The sequence below is a fragment of the Hippocampus bargibanti genome, linkage group LG04 (genome assembly GCF_051943395.1).
Source record: "Hippocampus bargibanti isolate YZ-2025 linkage group LG04, ASM5194339v1, whole genome shotgun sequence".
Taxonomy (NCBI): domain Eukaryota; kingdom Metazoa; phylum Chordata; class Actinopteri; order Syngnathiformes; family Syngnathidae; genus Hippocampus; species Hippocampus bargibanti.
The window spans coordinates 4655778-4682190 of record NC_142737.1 but is presented as its reverse complement, the minus strand read 5'-3'; the positions used below and the strand labels follow the sequence as shown (position 1 = coordinate 4682190).

Below are 26413 nucleotides of genomic sequence, written 5' to 3'. Positions count from 1 at the left end.
ATAATCCGTTTAATTTCTAAGTGCTTTTTAAAACTCTCAAGGTCACTTTACAGTCACAGGATAAGTTTTTCTGTGGGTGAGCAGCGGCAGCCACACGCGCCAACCCAGAAGTAACTCAAATACTAGATAGAAAGCTAGCTAGCCAACAGATAGCTAATAGATAGCTAATTGATAGCCAATAGATAGCTAATAGATAGCCACCCAGCTAGATAGCTATATAAGTAATAGATAGCCAACTAGATAGCTAGCTAGCCAGCCAGATAGCTAATAGATAGCAAAAAGATGCTTACTATTTACACAGACTTAAAGGACAACCGACGTCACTGTTTTGTTTCTTAACTGACATCAGAAAAACGTTTTATAGCATCTAAAATACCCAAAACACGCAGTATGATATTTTTATTCAAATGCAAAACACCAATAAAAATGACCTAAAGTGTCCAAAATCTGCAAAAAATTTAGCTGCGAATTGGGCATTTTCAGAAAGTCCCGCCCCCAGTTCGTGACGTCACGCCAAGACGTCTTGCATTGCTGCAGAATCAAAATAATGGCTTCAGATTCGGAGAATATGCTTTCTTGTTCCACCTCCAGTTATGAATATGATTCAAATAGTTCTGAAGAGGAAAGCATACATGTTTGCAATCGATTAAAGAATTTATTCCATGCCATATTGAGGCAACATTGGGGAGAAACGACCACCAGAAAAGAGGCACAAAATGGCGACCTCCTGTGGCCACTTCCGTTTCCACAGGCTGATAAATTCCTTATATGGAGCTTGGACGCCCACTTCTGGCGGCTTTTGGGTGCAACACAAGGTTTTCAGACAAAACAATGCAACAAAATACATTGACGTGATGGAAGGACTGCTACAATGTGTCTTTTTTCGATCAGGGGGCGTTCCTTTAGTGACGTTACATACGGACTCGTCACCAACTCAAAAACAAGACTTCCTGAATATTCAGCGCGAGTCTTAAAACGTAAAATACAGCTACATGCGGTGGAATCTTTTTAAAATACGCTCAGTAGAAGTCATTTTAAGAATTATGGACACAACTTGTCCGGAGACGTCGGTTGTCCTTTAAAACTCGGTATTCAACTTGGTCCATGGACTCGTAGGACAAAAGTCGTACAAAAATGTTGAGACTTTTACTCGTATTCTCCAGTTGTTCTACTAGCGCACTTACTGCTATGGTCCTTGTACTGCTAGACCAAAAGTGTCATTCAAGATGAAAAAAATGTCCCTAATAATAATAATAATAATAATAATAATAATAATAATACATTTCATTCATAAGCGCCTTTCAAACCCCCCTTGACTTCTTCTCCCAGCGTTTTGGTGATGGAGCATGAAGTGAAGATGGGTTTATCCATATGGGCCATCGCCGCCATCGTTTGCAACTCAGCAGTCGGCGTTCTCATCCTCATCCTCTTCGTCATCCTCTACAAGGCTTGCCAGGTGCCATCCGAACCGACACCCGAACCGGCAAAGACGCCGCCGAAGTCTGAGCACAAATATCTTCTCGCCGCCTGACCACACCATAGCGGCCTGCTGGAATTTCCATAAAGGAACTCCTCCTTTTGTGTCTAAATGTCTCAAGTGGACGTCCTCACGTGCTGCAGTTTTGTGTGAGAATACTTGAAGCTAAACCAAGAAGCAGCAACAAGCTGGACCAATCGGCTTATCTCTGCCGGGCGTCGCTGGGACTGTCCATCTGGCGGTTTATTTGCTCTGCTCCACGCTGGGTGGACCGTGATATCCCTCACTCGTTTCCAACGGAATACAATGAGCTGCGGTGGGAAAAGGGGAATGAAAGTACACTACACCCTTAACTCATTCACTGCCAGACCATGTGAAAGAATGTGTCCACTCCAGTACCAGGGTTTTTGTCATTGTCACTTGAATTCCAGGACTCACAGAATATTGAGTTTTAGGACTACATAAACATTCAATGCAGTGTAAGAAAACTTAAACCACTGGTGTCAAAGTCAAGGCTCGGGGGCCAAATCCGGCCCGCCACATCGTTTTCTTCGGCCCGTGAAAGCAAATCAAACTTGTGAAATTCCATGATGCTTGCTAAAATCCTAACCAAAATTTCATATTTTTGGATGTAAACCACAATAGCAGTCATTATTCATATTTCAGATTTGAAAACTAGTTATTCATTAATTTGTTGTGCGCTCTATATGTAATATGTGGAGGGGATTAAATATTCTAATGGGTTCCCCAAATTCATAACGGCCCTCGAGAGGAAACCATAACTACAATGTGGCCCGTGGCAAAAAAATGACTTTGACACCCCTGCGTTAGACGCTTTTCTTTCATCAGAAAAAAATGTGTTAATTCCTAAATTATATGTGTTTGGAGTTATATGACCTTGAAATGAGGGCAGCTGTCCAAAATACAATACAATGCAATGCATACATTCAGGATTTGAAAATATGACGTAGAGCGCTATTCCCAAATTTGTGCTGGTCTGTTTTTTTTTCTAGTTTCAGTGCCGATAAAGCACTGGCTAGACCTCTGGCGATGTTTTTTCCTTTCCAGAAGGGTGCAGCATTTCCCCTTTTTTTTTCATGTTAGCGCTTTGTTCCAGCACAATATAAACCAATATGTATGTATTGCATTGCATTTTGGACAGCCACCCTCATTTCAAGCTCATATAACTCCAGACCCATATAATTTAGGAATTAACTCTTTCTGATAAAAGAAGAGAGTCCACGTTTTTTTTTTTACGCTGCATTGAATGTTTATTTAGTCCTAAAAGTGAATATTCTGAGGATCCTGGAATTCGGGTGACAATGATAAAAACCCTGGCACTGGAAAGGACATATTTTTGCACATCGTCTGGCAGTGAATGAGTTAAAAGACACTTTTTTTTTTGTCATTTCTTAACTCGAACGATGTGACGTCAGTGATCGTGACATTTAAATTTGAATCTTATTTTCCTTGCCAAGGAGAATATTTTCATCAAACCAGCTTTACATAATTTGGAAACATACCCAAGCATATTCCAGTAGAGCTGCAGCAGATTTTTTATTGTATTTTATTTCCCTTCTCGTTGCTCCCCCCCCCCCCCTGATGACTCGTTGCCCTCTCTTTGGCCTCCTCCACCGCCTTGTAACTGGACTGTAGCCAAACACCTGCAAATGGCCCACCGCAGCCAGACTCGCTTATCTGCTTCGGAGTGTCTAACGTGACTGTGAAGGTCAGCACGTTCCAACTCAATGGAGTGCGGCAACCACTGCGCCCATCTTGATGAATACTTATTGATTCCCCGCGGTTAGAAAAAGAAAGAGTTGATGATTTACTCGCGTGTAGCATGCAACGGAGGAAAAATACAACAGAGTATTTTCCCCCTTCCCCTTAGAGAGAGCTATGCAGTCCGCGTGACGTTAACATATCAAGAGTCAGTGAACTCACCACGGCGTTATGTAATAATGAGAACTAGCAGTATGGAGATTACTAATAAACATTTGACATCGGGGCCGGTAATCTGCAGCTCCATCTGGAACCCTGGAGGGGTTGCGTAACCCATGTCAACTCGTAAAACAAATAAATCATCACAAAAGGAATCAAAAATTAATCCGACTTTTCGCTCATGCATGTGTATACACACCCTCGGGCGTATTGTTGATAAAGCAATTTGTTCAATGTTTATACAAACACAAAGACACGCAGATTATGAGTGTGTGGTATGTCATTTTTCCCCGTGAATGAATAATTGATGATAAAACTGTCATCGCTTTTAATCTGATTTTAAAAGATCCCCCACAAACAACGCTTCTCACGTGATTATAACAACAGCTCTCACAGAGAAGTTATTGAAATTCTTATTTTTGGACCCACGCATTGCTGGATGTCTTTAAATTAGACACTATCATTATGCATTCCCTACCACAGTGTAAAAATCATTACCAGTTGTTTTATTAAGGTGTCTGTGTCACATTTTGTCAATAATAAGAATAATAAGAATACATTTCGTTTACAAGGACTAATGAATGGCAAGACACAGAAAAAAAGTCATTGTGCCATACTACAAATTATGTCATCGTTTGTGGGGGGGTTATGCTTATAGTAATTATATTTTTACCCATTTTTTTTACTTAAAAACTAGTATATTAAATCACATGTGAGTACACTTGTCATTCTTGTTAATATATTACTTTATATTTCTAATTAATTAATGGATAAATAAACAACTAAATAAATACATACATAAATAAACAAATACAGTGAGACCTCAACTTACAAACACCTCAACTTACAAACTTTTTGTCTTACAAACATCAAATTTATGAAAATTAAACCTTATAATAAGCACTATTTTCATAATACACACCCACCACGGCTGGCGGAGTGATCTTCGGCGGAAGCACACGACCGAACAGCAACCGAGGTTAAGTTACCAACAGTCCATATGGAAGGTGACTCTCCTTCCATAAGCTATCAACGACCATCAAAAAGGTAAATAAAACTTTATTTTACAGCACAGTTTATTTCTTTAATTACAGTCCTCATGTAATGCGCCTCTTTCCAAACAGCAATTCCCTTTGACCTTCGACCTCCAACGCCATTCCATCAAGCCATCAATGACCATCACAAATGTAAATAAAGTGACTTTATGATACAATTCAGTGTATTTCTTTCATTACAATACAATAGCACATTTATTATACATAGAATAAGGTATGTTGTGTGTAGTAAGGCTTATTTATTTGAAAAGTATATTTTATGGAAACCCGGGAACGGATTATTCCCATTTTAATGGTTTCCTATGGGATTTTTTTTTTTTTTTTGAGATACACACTTTTCGCCTTACACACTCTGTCTGGGAACCAATTAAGTTCGTAAGTTGAGGTCTCACTGTAAATACATACATAAAGCAACAGTGACACATTTGTAATGCGATACTGCCGCCTAGTGGCTCAGGTGTGTCGCGCAATTTCGTCAATGGTCCGTTGAACTGCACCGAATACGACGCTGCTGCCATCTGCTGGCAAAACACGAATATGCAAGCCAACAGATCTTGGTTTTTCCATTTATCCATCAGATTTCTATGTCAATCGAACCTCTTGGCTTCTAGTGGGTATAATTTGACGGCTTCCATTACAAACTAATCAATACAACTAGTAACAGAAGCGTGTACGTGCGAATATTTGTGTTGAATCAGGTGGCGAAAGTTAAGGGCAACTCATATTCAACATTAATTAGCTTTAAAATTGCTTCTTCGACGTAAAAAAAAATCATTTGCATCCTGAATGAAAACCTGGGACGTAAATTAAGTCGAAAACCAATTATCAATAACAATAGGTTTAAGATAAATATATCCATTATACGTAATCTTTATCGAAAGTTCACATGAGAAATGTGAACGCACGGTGGGCCTCTGCCGGTCCTCATCTTGGCACACCCTATCCGGAAGTGGGTGGTGGCCCATCAGTCACCCCCCCCCCCCCCCCTCATCACCACCGTCGACTCGAGCACCAGCTGGGATGAAACTCGATTTCGTGGGAACGCAGGCATTCGGATTATTTCACGTCTGATCGGATCCCCACGAACGTCACCTTCCAAACGCGATCTGCTCGTGGGCTGCGTCGTCTCGTTGGGCGAAAAGGAGGCGACATGATGGAGGAGATCGACAGATTCCAAGTGCCCAACGTCGTGCAGGAGGGGGAGACGCAGCCGCTGGTAAAAAAAAAACCCGTTATTGTCATGTTTTCATGTGTTTTATTCTGAAAAGCACTATAGTATATTGGTAAAAACAGAAGGACATTTACCATCGCGCGTGGCCTTTTTGCTGTGCTCACGAGATGCGTTCACGGTCTGGTAAATGTCACGTAAACGAGCGGATATGTGAAACCAAACATTTGTCACAATTTGAATATGAAAACGAGATATGTTGACGGTATCATTTCCCATATCAGTCGTGTTTCCCCGTCCAACGGGATGTGTAACAAGCCGCTATCGTCACGTCTCTTCTTCCTCCTCCTTATCGTCATATTCACGCAGAAGCTACAGCACCAGCATCCACGCAGCAAGTGACTCCGGCTTGTACTGGAGTTGATGATTTACGATTTGAAAATATGGTGTATGAGTGTCTCTGTATGTGTTAGAGCCATAAGGAAATTTTGGTTAGATTATACATTTTATTCTTGTTCACAATATCATAGTTGGATTTTGAAAGGGTCCATCGGTTTTCGTTTTGTTACTGTTATGCTTGGGATGGATTTATTTGCGATATTAAGGTATCTGGGCTCCATTAGTATTTCAGAATTCACCGAATCAGGCCCCGAATGCTGCTTACGTCAACATGGCATGGCCCTTTTGAACGGACTAAAGACAGGATGACTAATGGAGCCCAGATACCTTAATAACGCAAATAAATCCACCCGAAGCAAAACAGCAACAAAACGAAAGCCACTGCACCCTTTCAAAAGCCAACTAAACAATTGCGAACAATAAAAAAAAATGATAATTTCACCAAAATTTCCTTTTAGCTTTAATAGTACAGTGCACTTTAGCTCACGAACTTTTCACCTCACAAACATCAAATTTGCAAGCATATAGTATTGGCTAACGAACTAGTTTTCGGCAGACGAAGCAAACCACACCATCGAACAGCGCCGCGGTGGCTGGCGGACTAGTTTTTTTTTTTTGAGTGGAGACGTGGTTTGTTATCGAGTGGAGTACTTTTGCTATTATGAGACTGGAAAAGACCCCACCACAGGCTAGTGTTAAGACAAAGAGGACACAAAAGAAAATTAGGGTCGAGCAGAAGAAGGAGAGCATCGAAAAACACGAACGAGGTGTGCATTTGTGTGACTTAGCGTCCCTGTACCAGTATGCTAAATCGACCATTGCTACGTGTGGCTAAGGGTGTTTCTGTGTTGTCTAAGCGACGGTCTCAGGCAATAGAAGAGGTTGAAAAACTTCTGTTGATTTGGATTAATGAAAAGCAGCTAGCAGGGGACAGTGTGAGTGAAGGTATTATCGTCGAGAAAGCACGGCAACTTCACTCAACGACCATCACAAGGTAAATAAAACGACTTCATTATACCATACAGTTTATTTCTTTAATTACAATACAATAGCACATTTCTTATACATAAAATAAGGTAGATTTTGTGTAGTTTTAAGGCTTATTTAGTTGAAAATTATGTTTTATGGGGACCTGGGAACAGATTATTCTCATTTTTAATGGTTTCTTATGGGAAATAAATGTTCGGCAGACAAACACTTTCTGGGAACCAATTAAGTTCACTGTATGTATAAATAACCAAAATGTAGGCCCATTTTGATTGGAAATTGTATTGTATTGTATTGTATTCCACGACTTTGATTTATCGTTGATCAGTTCTCCATTCCTAACTGAACCCAAAACTGCGACATTTTATTCAGGCATGCTCACTATTGACTATTTTGCCTATTTTTGGCCTCATTTTTGCCAGGACCCAGCCTTGTCCACGGCCTCAGAGGGCGACCCGGATAACAGAGAGGGTGAACCCGTCACACTCAACTACAAGCCTTCCCCCTTGCAGGTTAAAATCGGTGAGAATTGAAAGTATATATTAATATTGTCATGTTGGTATCATGTTCATATCAGCGGTATCATTTTAGCAACAGTTTTGTAAGGTTTAGGTAACAACCAATCACAGTTCAGCTGTAGAAAAGAAGTGAGCTGTGATTGGTCATTACCTGAGCCCAAGTGTGAGGCCATTTTTGTTGACAGGAAGTGCCAAAATGGCCGCCCCCCAAGATACTACTACTACTACTACTAATAATAATAATAATCAGAATCAGAATACCTTTATTCGTCCCTCAATGGGACGAATAAATAATAATAATAACACTAATATATAATATATATAATATAATAATAATAATAATAATAACACTACTACTACTAATACTACCCTACTACTACTAACACTACTATACTACTACTACTACGACTTCTATAATACTAATCTCCTGCTACTACTACTACTAATACTAATACTAATACTAATACTAATACTAATAGTACTATAATACTACTACTACTACTAATCCTAATACTAATACTACTATTACTACTACTATAATACTACTAACACTACTACTACTAATACTAATACTACAAATACTAATACGACTAATACTAATAACATGTTTGATTCATACGCGCCTTTCAAAACTTTCAAGGTCACTTTACAGTCACGGGAAAATATGGACAAAACGTGTCACTTTTGCTGTTAACTCGCATTACAAAATTAAATGAAAATGACATTTTGCTTTTATTGCTGGCTGGCAAAGTGACACCTACGCAGCGAGAGAAACGAAACCCAAATCCCTTTTAATCATCATCACACTTCCTGATGAGCTCTTGTTTAAATTATGCTAATCGTATTCAGCTTGTGAGTCGTGACTCCATGGGCTTCGAAGAAACATACCACGTCTATCAAAAGACGCTTGATGTGAGAAGCTGGAGAAATCCGTCTTTTGAAGCTAATGTCGTTTTTATGTCGCGCAGAGAAACAGAGAGAGCTAGCCAGGAAAGGCTCGTTGAAGAACGGCAACAGTGTGGGCAGCCCAGTCAACAATCAGCCTAAGAAGAACAACGTCATGGCCAGGACGCGGTGAGTCGAATGACATTTTGCGTCCGGACACAAAATGGCGGATCGTAGCTGCTAGTTTGCGCTAATCTGCTCTCATCTTGAGTCACGTTTCCTTGAGTTGAACTAGAGATTCTATCTCATATCCATTATGTGAGCCTGTCTCATGGGCTCTTATAGGGAAAGGCTTTTCATTGATTGAATGTTTCCGAGACGCCGTCTGACTTCTCGCTCACCGTCTTTTCCAATACAGTGATACCTCAGTTGAAGAACTTAATTGGTTCCCAGAAAGTGTTTTTAACATGAAAAGTGTGTCTTTCAAACATTAATTTCCCATAAGAAACCATTAAAAATGAGAATAATCCGTTCCCCGGTCCCCATAAAACATAAATTTCACTAAATAAGCCTTAAAACTACACAAAATATACCTTATTTTATGTATAATAAATGTGCTATTGTATTGTAATTAAAGAAATAAACTGTACTGTATAATAACGTTATTTTATTTACCTTTGTGATGAACTATCTATATATATCTATATATCTATACTAGCTATATAGCTATCTATCTAGCTATCTAAGAGCTATATAGCTATCTAGCTGGCTGTCTATTAGCTAGCTGGCTAGCTTTCTTTCTATTTGAGTTACTATTTGAGTTACTTCCAGGTTGAATGAACGCTTGCGCGTATGGCTGTCGCTGCTCACCCGCAGAAAATGTTATCCTGTGACTGTAAAGTGACCTTGAGAGTTTTGAAAGGCGCTTATAAATGAAATGTATTATTATTATTATCATCGTTGATGTAGCTGCCTCTTGATGATATCCGAGTGAAGTTGCCGTGCTTTCTCGGCAATAATACCCTCACTCACACTGTCCCCTGCTAGCTGCTTTTCGTTAATCCAAAGCAACAAAAGTTTTTCAACCTCTTCTATTGCCTGAGACTGTTGCTTAGACAACACAGAAACACCCTTAGCCACATGTAGCAATGGTCGACTTCTTCTGCTCAACCGTAATTTTCTTTTGTGTCCTCTTCGGTCTTTTCGATCCCAAAAAAGCAAAAATACTTCACTCGATAACAAACCACGTCTGCACTGAGTGCACTCAAAGAAAGTGGGTGTGGAAAAGTAGTCCGGCAGCCACGGTGGCGCTGTTGGACCGTGTGGTTTAGTGTTCTTCTGCCGAATACTAGTCCACCAGCCATTATGGCGCTCCGTTTGTTTCCCGAAAAATAGTTTTTATGCCAAGATTATATGCTCGCGAATTTAAGGCGTTCGTAAACTGCGGTATCACTGCATTCTATTGTCAATGCGTCTGATATGTTGTTCTGCCCGCAAGATACTTGTTGATGAATCTCTCATTACTTCATTTTTTGTACCCGCTTCTTGCTAACAGGTTGGTAGTGCCCAATAAAGGCTATTCGTCGTTAGACCAGAGTCCGGATGAGAAGCCCCTGGTAGCGCTGGACACAGACAGGTGAGCTGCGTCCGCCATTTTGCCATTCGTGTCGCAAATAGAGGTGACGTTTCAACACCGCTACTCCTGTTCAGTGATGATGACTTCGACATGTCAAGATACTCGTCGTCGGGATACTCCTCGGCCGAGGTGAGTTCCCGTCTTGAAAATGGACGCCGTTCGCGTTTGGGGATCTTAACTCATTCGATGACATTCTTGAATTTATTCGGGAATTGAAAAGTGTGACGTCGAGCGCCATTTCCAAATTTGTTGGGGTTTTGTTTTTGCGGGGTGGTGCCGATAAAGCGCTGGTCAGACCTCTGGCAATGTTTTTCCCTTCCACAAGGGGGCAGGATTTGCCATTTGTCCATGTTAGCGCTTTGTTCCTGCTTCAGCTGTTGTTAAAGTGCTATATAGTATAATTCAATATAAAAGGCAGCATTTGCCTTTTTGTCCATGTTAGCGCTATATACAGTAAAGTCTCGTTATATCGATATCGGATATATCGATAGTCCCGGTTATATCGATATTTTTCCGGACTCCCTTGGATATCGATATAACGAGACTTTACTGTAATTCCAAATGTATTGTATTGTATTTTTTACAGCTTCCCCCATTTCAAACTCAGATACCTCCAGACACATATAACTTGGGAATTAACACATTCACTGCCATTCACAATTTATTCAGGATTTGAAAATATGACATCGAGCGCCATTCCCGTGAAAGTGAAAAAAAACCCTGGCACTGCAGTGTACGTATTTTTGCACATGAGTTAATGACAGTGGCTTTCTGGCTAGCTATCTATTAGCTATCTTACAAGCGAGCTAACTATCTATTAGTTATCTGTTAGATGGCTACCCAGCTGGCTAACTAGCTGGCCATTCGCCCATTTCTAATATTAGCACACGCACAAGTCTCAAAAATCCATGTTCAATAACTTCAAGCCATTTTTGTTTGAAGCAGCAGTTTTATGCTATCTATCTATCTATCTATCTATCTATCTATCTATCTATCTATCTATCTATCTCTATCTATCTATCTATCTATCTATCTATCTATCTATCTATCTATCTATCTATCTATCTGGCTAGCTATCTGGCTTTGCTGCAAGCACTGTTTTAAGCTATCTAGCTCGCTATCGATTAGCTAGCTGACTTTGCTTGAAGCAGCAGTTTTACGCTATCTGGCTAGCTATCTAAGTGGCTACCTGGCTAGCTATCTAGCTGGCTACCTAGCTAGCTAGCTATTAGCTATCTAACTAGTGAGCTAGCTATCTATTAGGTATCTATTAGCTATCTAGCTAATTTTCTATCTATTTGAGTTATTTCAAGTTGAGTAAACACTGGCGCGTGTGGCTGCCGCTGCTCACTCACAGAAAAACGATCCTGTGACTTTAAAGTGACCTCAAGAGTTTTGAAAAGCGCTTAGAAATGAAATTGAAATGGATTATTCTTATTATTATTATTATCATAAGAAAAGATTAGCGAGCCTGTGAGTAAAACGTAAGCACGACTTGCGTCTTTTACAGCAAATCAACCAAGATCTCAACATCCAGCTGCTGAAGGACGGTTACCGCTTGGATGAGATCCCAGATGACGAAGACCTGGACCTGATCCCGCCCAAATCGGTCAACCCGACGTGCATTTGCTGCCAGGCGACGCCCTCCACCACCTGTCACATCCAGTAGCCCGGCTCCCCAACCCGCCGCTTTCTGAGCACAGCGTAACCCAGATGTTTATCTCCTTGTCCGTTTTCTTTGTTGTCTGGAGTGAGAGTGGTCACACACACACACAGTGGTAAAAACAATATACAGTGATAACTCGGTTTACAAACCCCGTGGCTTAGGAACTTTTCGGTTTCCGAACGTTAAATTGATGAAAATTTTACCTTGGCATACAAACTATTTTTCGGGATACACACGGAGCACCACAATGATTGATGTGTCGTTCGCCAACGAGCCCGTTCTCCTAATAAGAAAATGGCAGCCGACTGTTTTTGTCCTCGATTCCCCGTCCCCAGTCTTCGGTTAAAGCCACGTGATTGGTCAAGAAAGCAGCAGTGAGTGATGGGAGTTGGTTTAAACATTAAAGAGACAGGCAGATGACAGTGAGAGAGTTTCAACTTTGATAGTTCAAAGGCAGAGTGTAGACTGCAAGGTTAAAATATCCCATCAATCAGGCTCGACAAATAACCCGCACAAGTCATCTGTACACGTGATGCAAAAAGCTATCAACCCAGCTAAACAGTACACAATTGATGAGGAACAAGGTAAAATTATCACAGAGAAAGCAGCTACAAATTGTTCATTTGTTACCCATTTCTAATATTAGCACACACGCAAGTCTCCAAAATCCACGTTCAATAACTTCAATCCATTTTTGTGCTTGAAGCAGCAGTTTTAAGCTTATATAGCTAGCTATCTATCTGGCTAGCTATCTACAGTAAAGTCTCGTTATATCGATATCGGATATATCGATAGTCCCGGTTATATCGATACTATTTCTATGCACGCACGGACAAAATTACATGCAAACAGGGTCGGATATATCGATAGTCCCGGTTATATCGATATTTTTTCGGACTCCCTTGAATATCGATATAACGAGACTTTACTGTATTAGCTAGCTGGCTTTGCTTGAAGCAGCGGTTTTAAGCTATCTCGCTAGCTATCTAGCTAGCTCTCTATTAGCTAGCTGTCTTTGCTTGAAGCAGCGGTTTTAAGTTATCTAGCTAGCTTGCTAGCTATCTATTAGCTAAATAGCTTTCTATCTATTTGAGTTACTTCCAGGTTGAGTGAACGCTGGCGCGTGTGGCTGCCGCTGCTCACCCACAGAAAAACGTATCCTGTGACTGTAAAGTGACTAGCGAGCTGTCTTTGCTTGAAGCAGCGGTTTTAAGTTATCTAGCTAGCTTGCTAGCTATCTATTAGCTAAATAGCTTTCTATCTATTTGAGTTACTTCCAGGTTGAGTGAACGCTGGCGCATGTGGCTGCCGCTGCTCACCCACAGAAAAACGTATCCTGCGATTATAAAGTGACCTTGAGAGTTTTGAAAGGTGCTTAGAAATGAAATGTATTATTATTATTAATTATTATTGTTATTATTATTATACGAATGCATGGAAACGTGATCAGAATTTTGGATAGTTGCAAAAACAAACCCACTGGCTAACTCACAGCACAAATAATTAACGAGCTCGAATAGAAAACCTGCAGCCGTGTGTTTTTTATTATCAAAATAAATCCATCGGTACAAGTGATTTTATTGCGTTTTATCCTGAAATTTCACCCCAAAGCTTAAAATCCCTCCCTTTTTCTGACTTACTGTGTATGTAAAGTATATATATCCGTATTCGTATCAAGTATATAAATGCCGGTGTTTTCCTCCCATGGTAGGACGTGCATTTAACATGATATTGAAACAGTGATGATGATATTGCTGACTCAGCTGCTCCGCTGAAATATGGTTTACATGTGTAACTACTGTTTTTTTTGTTGTCATGACTTAAACGTAAAGTTTAATTGCTGCGTGTTGATGATGCGAATCACTATACGATAACATTGTACTGTACGAGGTTGTGATGTAGCACAGTGCGGGTCTCCTCTGTCCTACTGGCTTTGAATGTATCCTGACAGGCTATAAAGGATGAATGTAAAGGAAACGGTTGATGAAAAAAAACTGTGTTATGTTCATTGGACGAGATAACTTGAAACATAGAAGTTGAGAAGGAACAAATGCACATTTTATTTATCCGCTTCCCAGCATGTTGGGGACTGTGTGATGTGTCATTTCAATTTGCACAAGTTGATTTTTTTTTCACATTTTCGGGTCTGTTTATTGCACAGGTGTTTTCCCCTTAAAGGACAACCGGACAAGTTGTGTCCATCATTTGTAAAATCACTTGAAATGACTTCTACTGAGCGTATTTTACAATGTTTCCATCGCATATAGCTATATTTTACGTTTTATGACCCGCGCTGAAAATTCAGGAAGTCTTGTTTTTGTGTTGGTGACGAGTCCGTACGTGACGTCACTAAAGGAACGCCTCTGACCGAGAAAGCGACACACAATGCATTTTGGGTACTTTGTTTGGTCTGAAAATTTCGTGTTGATGGCGAACTTAGAAGGAAAACACATAAATAACGCGATGGTGAATCGTTGTGTGTTGCACCAAGACTACTATTTGATACTAGTTGACACACATTCCCAGCAGACAAATCAGCCCACTTCCAACGGAGCTTGGGCGCCATCTTGTGCATTTTCTGGGACACTACATTGGAGTCCTGACGGAGTCAAATTCATACGGAAGGACTTCTTTAATCAATTACAAACATTTATGCTTTCCTCTTCAGAACTATTTGAATCATATTCATAACTGGATGAGTAACAAGAACTTTTGCAGTTGACTAAAAATATCAGCCTTCGTGTTTTGGGCATTTTAGATGCTATAAAACGTGTTTCTGATGTCAGTTAGGAAACAAAAAAAAAATGGTGTCGGTTGTCCTTTAAGTGGGGGACGGGTAACGCATGAAAAGGAAGATTGTTGTATTTTGTTGAAAGGCATGATGGCATAGTACAGTATTTCATGTCATTTCCCCAAAAATGATTTGAATTTGTATACAGGCAAAATCCGACTTACGACCGAGTTCCGTTCCTACCAAACGGTCGTAAGTGAAAATGGTCGTAAGTCGAAACCATTCAAAAATTTGAATAGAGACTCGGAGGCTAAATGACTCGCAAGCTCCTCCCCCTCTGGTGCCATCACACGGTCGATTGCTGTGCGAGCGTGAGATGCTGGCTGGCCAAAATTGTCGAACGCGTTGCTGGCCTGCTGGCGTGTAACAGTGCTCTGCGTGGAATTAAAATGTAAAAAAATGGAGGTCGTGGTCGTAAGTACGGGTGGTCGTAATTCGGATGTTACCTGTATTTTATTGTGTCCATCGTGAGACGCAAAAAGGATTTGCACATATACACATTCATGCATGTACTGTACATCACTAGCATCCCAGTATGTCGGTGGGAAACGGCTTCAGTTACTGATTTCGCTCCCTGAAATGAAAACGGATTATTTGCAGTTAGAGTTGCCTTAAGTACAAACAAGCTAACAATATGTGTGTCATTTATTACCATGATGTTATTTTAATAAAGCTGTTGTAACTTTTTTTTACCTTAAACCATTAGCGTTGATTATTTTTTTTCTTCGAATCATTTTGGTTTTATAGACTCCCACTATGGTATTTAACATTGTTATTGTTACGTGCGGTCTATGAAAACAAATAAAAAGAGAGCTAATGGAACATTAACCTCACCGTTGCTTTCATTTTTTTTTTTGTCTCAGCTCTTCTACAGCAATAAGTGTGATGTTACGTGTGCCTTTTTTTATAAAAAGTCTACACATGGAATTTCAATTTCATGGGTGATAATTTTTGCGATGTAAGTGCGGAAGTAGGAATTAGAAATCACCACTATAAAAACTGCTCAGAATTGAAATGAAAATCACAGGTAGTGATATAAAATATTCAATATATTTAAATTAAAGGACAAATAATGGCATCCTAGTGGCATCCTAAAGTGGCATAACCACAAAATAATTTGTAAGAAAAGTTTAAAATTGCATTGTTGATGTTGATTTTTCACAATTTTCTTCTTCTTTCTTTTAAATAAATTTAAGCCTGGTGTGTAAAATTTACAACACGTTCATTTTCACTTAACAGTGACTGTAAAAGCCAACAAATGAATAAAACGAATAATCTGGCTTGCTAGCAGCAACATAGCTTGCTCGCAGCTACCTAGCTTGCTAGCAGCTACCTAAATTGCTCGCAGCTACTTAGCTTGCCAGCATTTACCTAGTGGCAATCTAGCTTGCTAGCAGCCAGCTAGCTTGCTAGCAGCTAACTAGCTTGGTAGCAGCTAACTAGCTTGCTAGCAGCTACCCAGCTTGCTAGCAGCTAATCAGCTTGCTATCAGCCACCTAGCTTGCTAGAAGCTACCTGGCACCTACCTGGCTTGCTCGCAGCTACGTAGCTTGCTCGCAGCTACCTAGCTTTATCACAGCTACCTAGCTTGCTGCAGCTACCTAGCTTGCTCGCAGAGACCTAAATTGCTCACAGCTACCTAGCTTGCGCACAGCTAACAAGCTTGCAGCCACCTAGCTTCCTGGCAGCTCACTAGCGGCTACCTTGCTGGCAGCTACATAGCTTGCTCGTGGCTACCTAGCTTGCTAAGCAGCTACTTAGCTTGCTCGCAGCTACCTAGTTTGCTTGCAGCTACCTTGTTTGCTAGCAGCTACATAGCTTGCTCGCGGCTACCTAGCTTGCTCACAGCTACCTACCTCCCTTGCTCGCAGCTACCTAGCTTGCTAGCAGCTAACTACCTTGCCAATGGGGAGTTTAAAATGGGACATCTTCGTCTTAAAAACAGTGTATTTCATTTTGTTTTTAACTTTCTTTTTATCCCTTCCTCTAAACAAAGCAGGGAATCCCGAGTGCAATGTCAGATCAAACGAGAGTGCATCCAGAATTAAATTGCACAGGATTAGAAAGCACATCATTTTTAATGTTAAAACATCAGCGCCTTACTCATTACATTGCTATGGCTAATGCATTAATGCAGGGTCTGCAATGACCCTCATTACAGCGCAGTAGCATCTTAAAGGCTTCAACCTGAAAGGCACCAACAAAGAATCACAGACGTCAAAAAAAAAACAACAACAAAAGAAATCTTAAGTCTCAGCATTGCTTAAAAAACATGTATGACTCGTTTAGTGGATTTTAGCCTCCTCTCGGCCTCATTCATGACGTAAAAAGATGAACATGGTAAAACACAGCGTCCCCCAATAAATACAAACACAAATGCTACAAAGATGGAATTGATTTCTGAACTCAAAAGTCCCAGCAGATACAAATGGTGACATGTTGTGCTTCAACATCACCACGAGGAGGTGCAAAACGTTCATGGAAAACATCCCTGATAAAGTACAACATGCAGACCAAAAAGTCAAGCGTACAGCGCCCGCCTGGCAATGTTGGTCGGAGTCAAGTTACTTCATAATCACTCGACATTGCTAAATATCAATGTGAATAATTAAAGAACAACCGACACCGTTTTTTTGTTTCCTAACTGACATTAGAAAAACGTCTTATAGCATCTAAAATATCCAAAACACGCAGGCTGATATTTTTAGTCAAATGTAAAACACCAACAAAAAAAAATGAGTTAAAGTTTCCCAAAACTACAATAAACGCCAATAAAAATGACAAAGTGTCCCAAAACTGCCACAAAATGAGCTCGGAACTGGGCAGATTTAGAAAGTCCCGCCCCCTTGTTCGTAACGTCACCCCAGGATACTCCTTCACAAACTGCCTTGCTCCAGAATCAAAACAATGGCTACAGAGAGTTCAGATTCGGAGAAGATGCTTTTTTGTTACTCATCCAGTTATGAATATGATTCAAATAGTTCTGAAGAAGAAAGCATAAATGTTTGCAATCGATTAAAGAAGTCCTTCCATATCAATTCGAGCCGTCTGGATTCCAATCTAGCGCCCAGAAAATGCACAAGATGGCGCCCAAGTTCCGTTGGAAATGGGCTGGGAACTTGTGTCAACTTACACTTTCTTTATGCGTATCACCGCAATTGGCTGTGACACACAATGATCCACCATAACGTTATTTATGTAGTTTTCCTGCTAATTTCGCAATCAACACTGTGTTTTCAGATGAAAAAAAGTACCCAAAATGCATTGTGTGTCACTTTCTCAGTCAGGGGCGTTCCCTCCGTGACGTCACGTCAGGTATCGTCACATCAACTCGATAACAAGACTTCCTGAATATTCAGCGCGAGTCTTAAAATGTAAAATATAGCTATATGCGATGGAATCTTTGTAAAATACGCTCAGTAGAAGTCATTTTACAAATTATGGACATAACTAGTCCAAAGGTGTCGGTTGTCCTTTAAACAATGATGATTATTTGTTTTGATCGTGGTGAGGAGGGGGGTAGGCCTCCAAAAGGCACAGTCCTCAAGTGAAGAAGACAACATTTGGCATGAAGTTTACATTAGCTAAGTCTCGTCAAAGGTATTCTTCAAGCATTGATTAGGCATGTTTATGCATATTTCAAGTTTCTTCCTGTGAAGTAACTTATTAATTGGCTAAATTGTAATGTACATAATAATTGTGTCATTTCTCGCTAAAAAACTAAAGGCTAAATAATCCATCTACCCTCTATGTATGTGCATAGTAATACTGCTCTATTGTAAATATGGATTATCTTTACCGTATAAAAGTGTTTAATATTCGTTCCCTTTCAGACATGAAGTGGTCTGACATGTTTACAGACAACAGTGTTGCTAACAATGTGCTATAACATTAAAGTATGGTGTATATATATATATAATATTCTTTTCCAGAGTTATATCTGTCTTTGGGCAACTGGTTGGGTATACCAGAAAAAAAGGTCACTAGGATGTTATATAAAATAATTATTTATATTCTCACCCTTGGGACAATTGAGAGAATGTAATGAACGTAATGTGCTTGTTTTTTGGAATGCGGGATGCTAGCTATGCTAACCCCACACAAGATTCCAAACCAGAACCATAGAACTACAAGGCAAATGAATAAACACAATTTCATCGCACAGCTTGATGTGATATTATTTGTTTAAAAAAAAGGAAAATACTAAAAAAAAACTATAAGAAATAGTCAACCTGACAACAAAAATGATATAAATACCTGTCGCATTGGAACCGTACGGAAGAGCATTGGGACCATGTTGAAATATATGTATTTTTAGAGATGGGTTATTATACTGAGAAAAAAGTCGCAAAAACGGGTTTTAAAATCGCAAAATTGCTAGATTTAAAGTCACAAATTTGCTAGTGTAAAGTAAAAAACATCGACCTTTTTTTCTGATTATTATAAACAATAAATATATATTGCAACTTGACCCTAATGCTCTTCCGTAGAACCGAAAGGAAGTCTGACAATGAGAACACCTCCATGGTAATGTAAGCGCACACAAGTGGGTGTGTCCATGTGTGTGTGTTGGCCTCCATTTTAGATCCCTTGAGGACTTTGGTCTCCGGAGTCGGACGACGACATGGAGACGGAGCTGTGGCGTCTCTTGGCAGAGCCGGCACCCTGCAACATGCTGGGATGAAAGCCGGCGTGGCGGCGGGCGTGCTTGGTCAAGTGGTCGCTCCTCATGAAACACTTTTCGCACAGCGGACAAGTGAAGCGCTTCTCGCCTGTGTGCGTGCGGTAGTGGCGGGTCAGCTCGTCCGAACGGGAGAACTTCTTGCCGCAGGCTGGCCAGTTGCACTCAAACGGACGCTCGCCTGAGGAAGAACATTGGATTGACTTTTCAGATTTAAAGCAAGTTAACCTCCCTCCGGAACCACACGAGAAGCTCAAACAAACAGCTAGCGACATAGCTAACTAGATAGCGAGCTCGCTAGCAAGATAGCTAGCTAGCTAGACAGATCGCTAACTAGATAGCTGACTATATAGATAGCTAACGAGACAGATGGCCATCTAACTAGATAAATAGCTAGCTAACTAGACAGATAGCTAACTAGATAGATAGGAATTATTTTGAGTACTTTTAATGCTTTTTTGTGTATTATTTTTATTATGACTGTTTTAAATTTTGTGAAGAACTTTGTGGTTTTACCTGTGAAAAGTGCAAGCGTAAAATAAATCTTACTCATAGATCATTTCGACTATCAAAACGTTTCAGGGGTGGCAATTTCTTCATATGATTTTATGACATTCTTCGTGTACACAACAGAAATATCAAGACGACACATGTGCCTTGGGATTTCATTTTGCAAGAAAAACGCGTAGAAACTAATCCTAGATGTAATATCACATTAAGTTCTTATCTTATTCATTTTATATGTATTACTTCTTGAAAGTGCAATTGAAAACACAAAAATAAAGAATGAAGCAATTTACGACGAGGCAAAGTACAGTTTGACCTGCCTTAGGGCATAAACAACAAATTGAGGAAGTCTGCGACTGTGTGTGTCCGTGCGTGTTTTCCTAGGAACAAAATCAGAACACGTTGATTTTAGAACAAGTGAGTCACGATAACAGTCAAGAGCATTAAAAAAAGTCAGAAAAATCACCCAATCTCCTCCCCCGCCACGTGCGCCACTCGACCACGTGTTTCCTCTTGTTTACAACAAGGCGCACGAGGGCGGGACGAATGACGTATACGGTAGTAGTAGCTCACTTGGGATGGGGAGGGGCGGGGCCTAGGAACGTGGCTTTTTTTCATGTTCGTTTTGCTGTTTCATAAATGTTTTATCAGTTTTTCATAAATGTGTTTATCAGTTGTCTTTTGTGGGCGTGGGGGGTACAAGATGTTTATTGACTGTGGCACACACACACACGCAGAAAAATACACCCCCACACCTACCACTTGCTAAGCACGAAGATTCATTTCTTCGTTATTTTTTGGGAAGCGGGGGAGGTGGCGGCCACCCCTAAAGTCACGACATGCACTCACGAATCTTTATATCGTGACGACGTGACGTCACATGATGGCGTCGTGTACCCATTTAAGCAGTCACGTCAATAATAGATGTACTGATGATGAGAGGATGGTTAAAAAAATAAAATAAAAAATAAACGATCAGGTGAGTTTGTTTTACTTACCGGTATGTACCCTCAGGTGAGCTTTAAGGTGGGACGACTTTCCGTACATCTTGCCACAGCCGCTAAATGGGCAACGGTGCCTCTTCTCGGAGGACTCCTGCGGTTCCCCCGCCCTCCCTTTGCTCGGAACCGGCGTGTCCTTTTCCTCCTTCTCCGCAGCTTCGGGTTGATATTTATTCAAGTCCAACAGAATCATCGCCACCATCAACAAAGTTCGGTTCTCGGGGCTATCTTTGAGCTCGTCATCCGTGCGGGCCGCGGGTGGTCGGGGAGGGACGACGGGACCCGCAAAGACCTCGGACATGACCGCTGCAAGAGTGGACTGGTGACGACGAGAAGTGTGGGACAAAAAAACAGTCCTCACCCGGTGAATAGGTCGAGGTAGGGAGGGCGAGGTAGTAAGCTTGATCTTCCACACACGTGTCGGCGTCAATGTGACTTTCTGTACCGCAGAGAGTGGGTCGTTCCAATAATAATAATAATAAAAACCACGAAACTAACAGAATCAAGCCCAACTTTAAACTCTGTCCCGATATCCTCCGTCAAATTCTTCGTTCCAGCGTCTTCCACGAGATCTAATCGAATGCCCCCTGAGCACACGCGACAACTTGTCCTGACTGCGATTGTGTCCTCGCACTCCCTAGAAACAATTTCGCGGAATCCCACGGCGTCATCGTGGAATTCTACGCCCATTGGCCCACGAGAAACGTGACCCTGTTTTAGGGAATTGCAGATTTACCCAGGCAGGGACGGCGCCGTGTCAGCCAATCAGAAAGCGACATCGGCAGAAAGGGGCTGGATTTCAATGATGCCGCATTCATGTACCAATGTTGACTGGGAAAACGTGTCTTTAACGCATAGCAGATATAACACGCCTATAATTATGGGGTTGCACTAAAAATACTGTATGTTACGATAATGTATTAAGGAATATATATAAAAAAACTCATTATGAATCAATAACAATTTATTTTTCTTAAAATCAGCATTACCATAGTTTACTTAGCAAGCCTATTTAAAATCCAAACACTTATTTCGACTTCTTTTCCTTTTGGCTTTTCCATTCAAGGGGTCGCCACAGCAAATTAGTGTCCTCCATCATTAGAGGTTTGATCTGCATGTTTGTTTTGGCTAAGCACACTAAAAATCGTAACCAAGTCTTCCTAATTAGTCATAATACATTTTTTATTTTTAATGTGTATTTTTTTTTATTTACAATATATTTACAACCTTTGAGTAGTCAACCTGGAACTTATTTTGGCCGGCGACAAATGGCATCATTTTGCTATTCATTTGTAGCAGTTACACATTATGGTTATCTACAATTCAGTTGCAGACAGCCAAGAGAATTGCAAATATTTGTAAATACAGTTTAAGACAGTTTAAGAAAATGTGATTCTTATTGTAGTTTTATATATATATACGCACACACACACATTATGTCACCTATAGGTAAAAGTTAAATATGGTGCTATTGCTGCAACAAGTACATACAGTAAAGTCTCGTTATATCGATATCGGATATATCGATAGTCCCGGTTATATCGATACTATTTCTATGCACGCACGGAGAAAATTACATGCAAACAGGGTCGGATATATCGATAGTCCCGGTTATATCGATATTTTTTCGGACTCCCTTGAATATCGATATAACGAGACTTTACTGTATGTGATATTGGTCATAGTGTCGATATAAATACGTATATATTGAGCGCTGTGGTTGCTATGCTCCATCAGGATCTATTCACCAACATGGTTAGGGTTATTAGCTATTTAGCTGGTTGGCCATCTATCTAGCATTCTATCTATCTATTAGCAAGCTAGCTAGCTTTATATCAACAGTATTTTAGTTATTCCGGGTTGAGTGAACGCTGGCGCTTGTGGCTGCCGCTGCTCACCCACAAAAAAAGTATCATGTGACTTAAAACTGACCGTGACAGTTTTGAAAGGCGCTTAAAAATGAAATGTATTATTATTATAAAATTCCAAATGCTATACGGCGTTGCATCAAACAACTTTTTGCACCCGCATGTTCCTATGAGATGGGGGTGATGTAAAAACTGGACGTTCTAATGAAGTATTATGATGCATTAACCAACATTTTAGTGATGTCTGGCTGATGTGTTGTGATGTATTTACTGGCACTAATATGTGGCGGTTGCTATGATGCTCTGTTTCATAACAGTGTATATGTTTAATAAGCATTTGAATGCACCAATACTACAAAGATACTGTAATCGGAGGCCTGTTTGATAAATAGGTTCTCATGCTTAGAAGCTACGACGACATCATGAGATATACATGACCTTTAAAGGACAACCGACGCCTCCGGATAAGTTGCGTCCATAATTTGTGAAATCACTTGAAATGACTTATACTGAGCGTAATTTACAAATATTCCACCACATATAGCTATATTTTACGTTTTAAGACTCACGCTGAATATTCAGGAAGTCTTGTTTTCCATTTGATGACGATGCCTGACGTGAAGTCACGGAAGGAACGCCCCTGATCGAGAAAGCGACACGCAATGCATTTTGGGTACTTTGCTTGGTCTGAAAATTTCGTGTTGATCCGTGTTTATGGCGAAATTAGAAGGAAAATACATAAATAATGTGATGGTGAATCGTTGTGTGTTGCACCAAGACTACTATTTGATACGAGTTGACACAAATTCCCAGCAGATAAATCAGCCCATTTCCAACGGAGCTTGGGCGCCATCTTGTGCATTTTCTGGGACGCTACATTGGAGTACTGACGCAGTCGAATTCATACGGAAGGACTTCTTTAATCAATTACAAACATTTATGCTTTCCTCTTCAGAACTATTTGAATCATATTCATAACTGGATGAGTAACAAGAAAGCATCTTCTCCGAATCTGAAGCCATTGTTTTGATTCTAGAGCAAGGCAAAGACGTAATGGCGTGACATCACAAACATAGGGGCGGGACCTTCTGAAACTGAAACTTTCTGAGGTCATTTTGAAGTAGTTTTGGGACACTTTGTCATTTTTATTGGTGTTTTTCATTTGACTAAAAATATCAGCCTGCATGTTTTGGGTATTTTAGATGCTATAAAACGTTTTTCTGATGTCAGTTAGGAAACAAAAAAAATGGTGTCGGTTGTCCTTTAACTGTGTGACAGGAAATCAATACTTGTTTTGATTTTTTAAATCTAATCCAAGACAACTGCTCATCCTCAATTAGCCAACATGACATGACTTAGATCTAAGTAGAGGCAGACATCTTGTTTTCTTGCTTACAAAAGTCCACAATTTTGCCCTGACTAAATGCTTCTTTGGTTCTTATCTCATATCCCAAATACATTTAATCTGCCAAGAGAAGAAATGACAGTAACAAATCATCAACTAGCATTTGCTAACACTGTTTGTGAGTCATCATGTGGACAAACAGGATTCAACACAATAACCCAGCCACACCAGATACACATTTGTGTTGCAATTGGCACACATGTGCAATGCAATGAAATATCAAATACATTTATTTTTATAGTCCCTGTAAAGTCAATTCAAACGTCTTTTTAACTCATTCACTGCCATTGCCGAATTTATTCGGCAATTTAAAATATGACGTAGAGCGCCATTCCCGAATTTTTTCGGGTTTTGTTTTTTCATGCTTGGGTGCTGATAAAGCGCTGGCCATGGCCTTTGGCAATGTTTTTTTCCTTTCCACAAGGGGCAGCATTTCCCTTTTCCCATGTTAGTGCTTTGTTCCACAGCTGTTGTTAAAGCACTATAATAACAATACTAATAATAATAATACAATTAATTTCTAAGCACCTTTCAAAACTCTCAAGGTCACTTTACAATTGCAGGATACGTTTTTCTGTGGGTGAGCAGTGGCAGCCACACGCGCCAGTGTTCACTCAACCCAGAAGTAACTCGGATAGAAAGCTAGCTAACTAATATATAGCTAACAGATAGCTAGCTAGGCCTTCACTCAACCCAGAAGTAACTCAGATAGAAAGCTAGCTTGCTAAGAGACAGCTAATAGATAGCTAAGTAACTAGGATAGAAAGCTAGCTAGCTAATAGATAGCTAGCAAAGAGACAGCTAATAGATAGCTAAGTAACTCGGGTATAAAGCTAGCTAGCTAATAGCTAGCTAGCTAGATAGCTAATTCATAATGGCCCCCGTGAGGAAACCGTAACTACAATGTGGCACACCTATCTATATTTGCCCATACTATATAAACCAATATGCATGTACTGCATTGTATTTTGGCCAGCCACCCCATTTCAAGCTCATATAACTCCGGACCCATATAATTTAGGAATTAAGTCATTTTTTTTCTGATGAAAGAAGAGAGAAGGCATAGGTGTCAAAGTTATTTTTTTGCCGCGGGCCACATTGTAGTGTCCTTGAGAGTTTTGAAAGGCGCTTATAAATGAAATGTATTATTATTGTAGTTATGGTTTATAATAATAATAATAATAATAATAATAATAATAATAATGATAATAATAATAATAATAATAATAATAATAATAATAATAATAATAATAATAATAATAATAATACATTTAATTTATAAGTGCCTTTCAAAACTCTCAAGGACACTAAACAGTCATAGGATATATTTATAGGATATATTTTTTTTCTGCGGATGAGCAGCGGCAGCCATAAGCGCCAGCGCTCACTCAACCCGGAAGTAACTCAAATAGATAGAAAGCTAGCTAGGTAGCTAATAGATACAGGAATAATAATAATACATTTCATTTATAATGACTGTTATTTTGGATTACATCCAAAAATATGACATTTTGGTTAGGATTTTAGCAAACATGGAATTTCACAAGTGTGATTTGCTTTCGCGGACCGAAAAAAATAATGTGGCGGGCCAGATTTGGCCCCCGGGCCTTGACTTTGACACCTGAGGTCTAAGGTTTCTTACGCTGCATTGAATGTTTCGGTAGTCCTAAAACTCAATATTCTGTGGGTCCTGGAATTCGAGTGACAATGACAAAAACCCTGGCACTGGAGTGGACACATTTTTGCATGTCTAACAGTGAATGGGTTAATGGCCACTTCATACGTTCTGACTGGAATCAAAGCCCTAAAAACCTTCTTGAGGATTTTTTTTTCTTTTCCCCGAGGTACTTAAACGCATCATGAAACGTCTACAATGCGTGCATACTGAAATATGACACAAGCCCTTCATCTTCCATGGGTTTTTCTACGAATGTCCCCTACATGAAAGAACAACCTACCATTCTTGTTGAGCAACACAGCAAGCAACCCCACCCCTCTGCGGCCTGCGCCGCCATATAGACCAGAGACCTTGAATGTATGCTTTGCATGTCAAACAAAACCCGGCAGATTGTGCCCACCGTGCACATGTTTGCATATTCCAGGGCACACATGAATGCAAATGCATCCAAATCATTGTTTAGGTCATGGGTATGAACTACGATAGATTATAGCCAAAAATATCATACATATGAAAATTAGCTCACAGAGACATTGTAATAATTGATTTTGAAGCCTTATTTTATCAACCTGCATTTTTTTCAATCATTTCAAATTTCCTAGGTTGTTAAGATTCTAGGTGGGGTGTCAAATTTAACTTATTCACTGCTAGACATGTGCAATAATAATATTTGCTAACTGGCTACCTAACTAGCTCTCTATTTGCTATCTATGAAATTTTGGTTAGGATTTTAGCAAGCATCATGGGATT

The 26413-nt window shown here is 40.0% G+C and overlaps 2 protein-coding genes across 2 annotated transcripts; one reads left to right on the top strand and one right to left on the bottom strand.

Annotated features, from left to right (window-relative positions):
* The first annotated feature begins 5554 nt into the window (after nucleotides 1-5554).
* On the top strand, nucleotides 5555-15340 carry fam219ab (family with sequence similarity 219 member Ab). Its single transcript, XM_088993644.1, has 6 exons — nucleotides 5555-5689; nucleotides 7450-7549; nucleotides 8514-8619; nucleotides 9986-10066; nucleotides 10141-10195; nucleotides 11577-15340. Exons 1-6 carry the CDS (start codon nucleotides 5624-5626, stop codon nucleotides 11733-11735), a joined length of 567 nt encoding a protein of 188 aa, XP_088849770.1. The 5' UTR covers nucleotides 5555-5623; the 3' UTR covers nucleotides 11736-15340.
* A 1242-nt stretch (nucleotides 15341-16582) lies between these two features.
* On the bottom strand, nucleotides 16583-21475 carry klf9 (Kruppel like factor 9). Its single transcript, XM_088993643.1, has 2 exons — nucleotides 20710-21475; nucleotides 16583-19385 (listed from the first exon to the last, which is right to left on the bottom strand). The coding sequence occupies exons 1-2, from the start codon at nucleotides 21011-21013 to the stop codon at nucleotides 19105-19107; spliced, it is 585 nt and encodes a 194-aa protein (XP_088849769.1). The 5' UTR covers nucleotides 21014-21475; the 3' UTR covers nucleotides 16583-19104.
* Between the last annotated feature and the right edge of the window lie 4938 nt (nucleotides 21476-26413).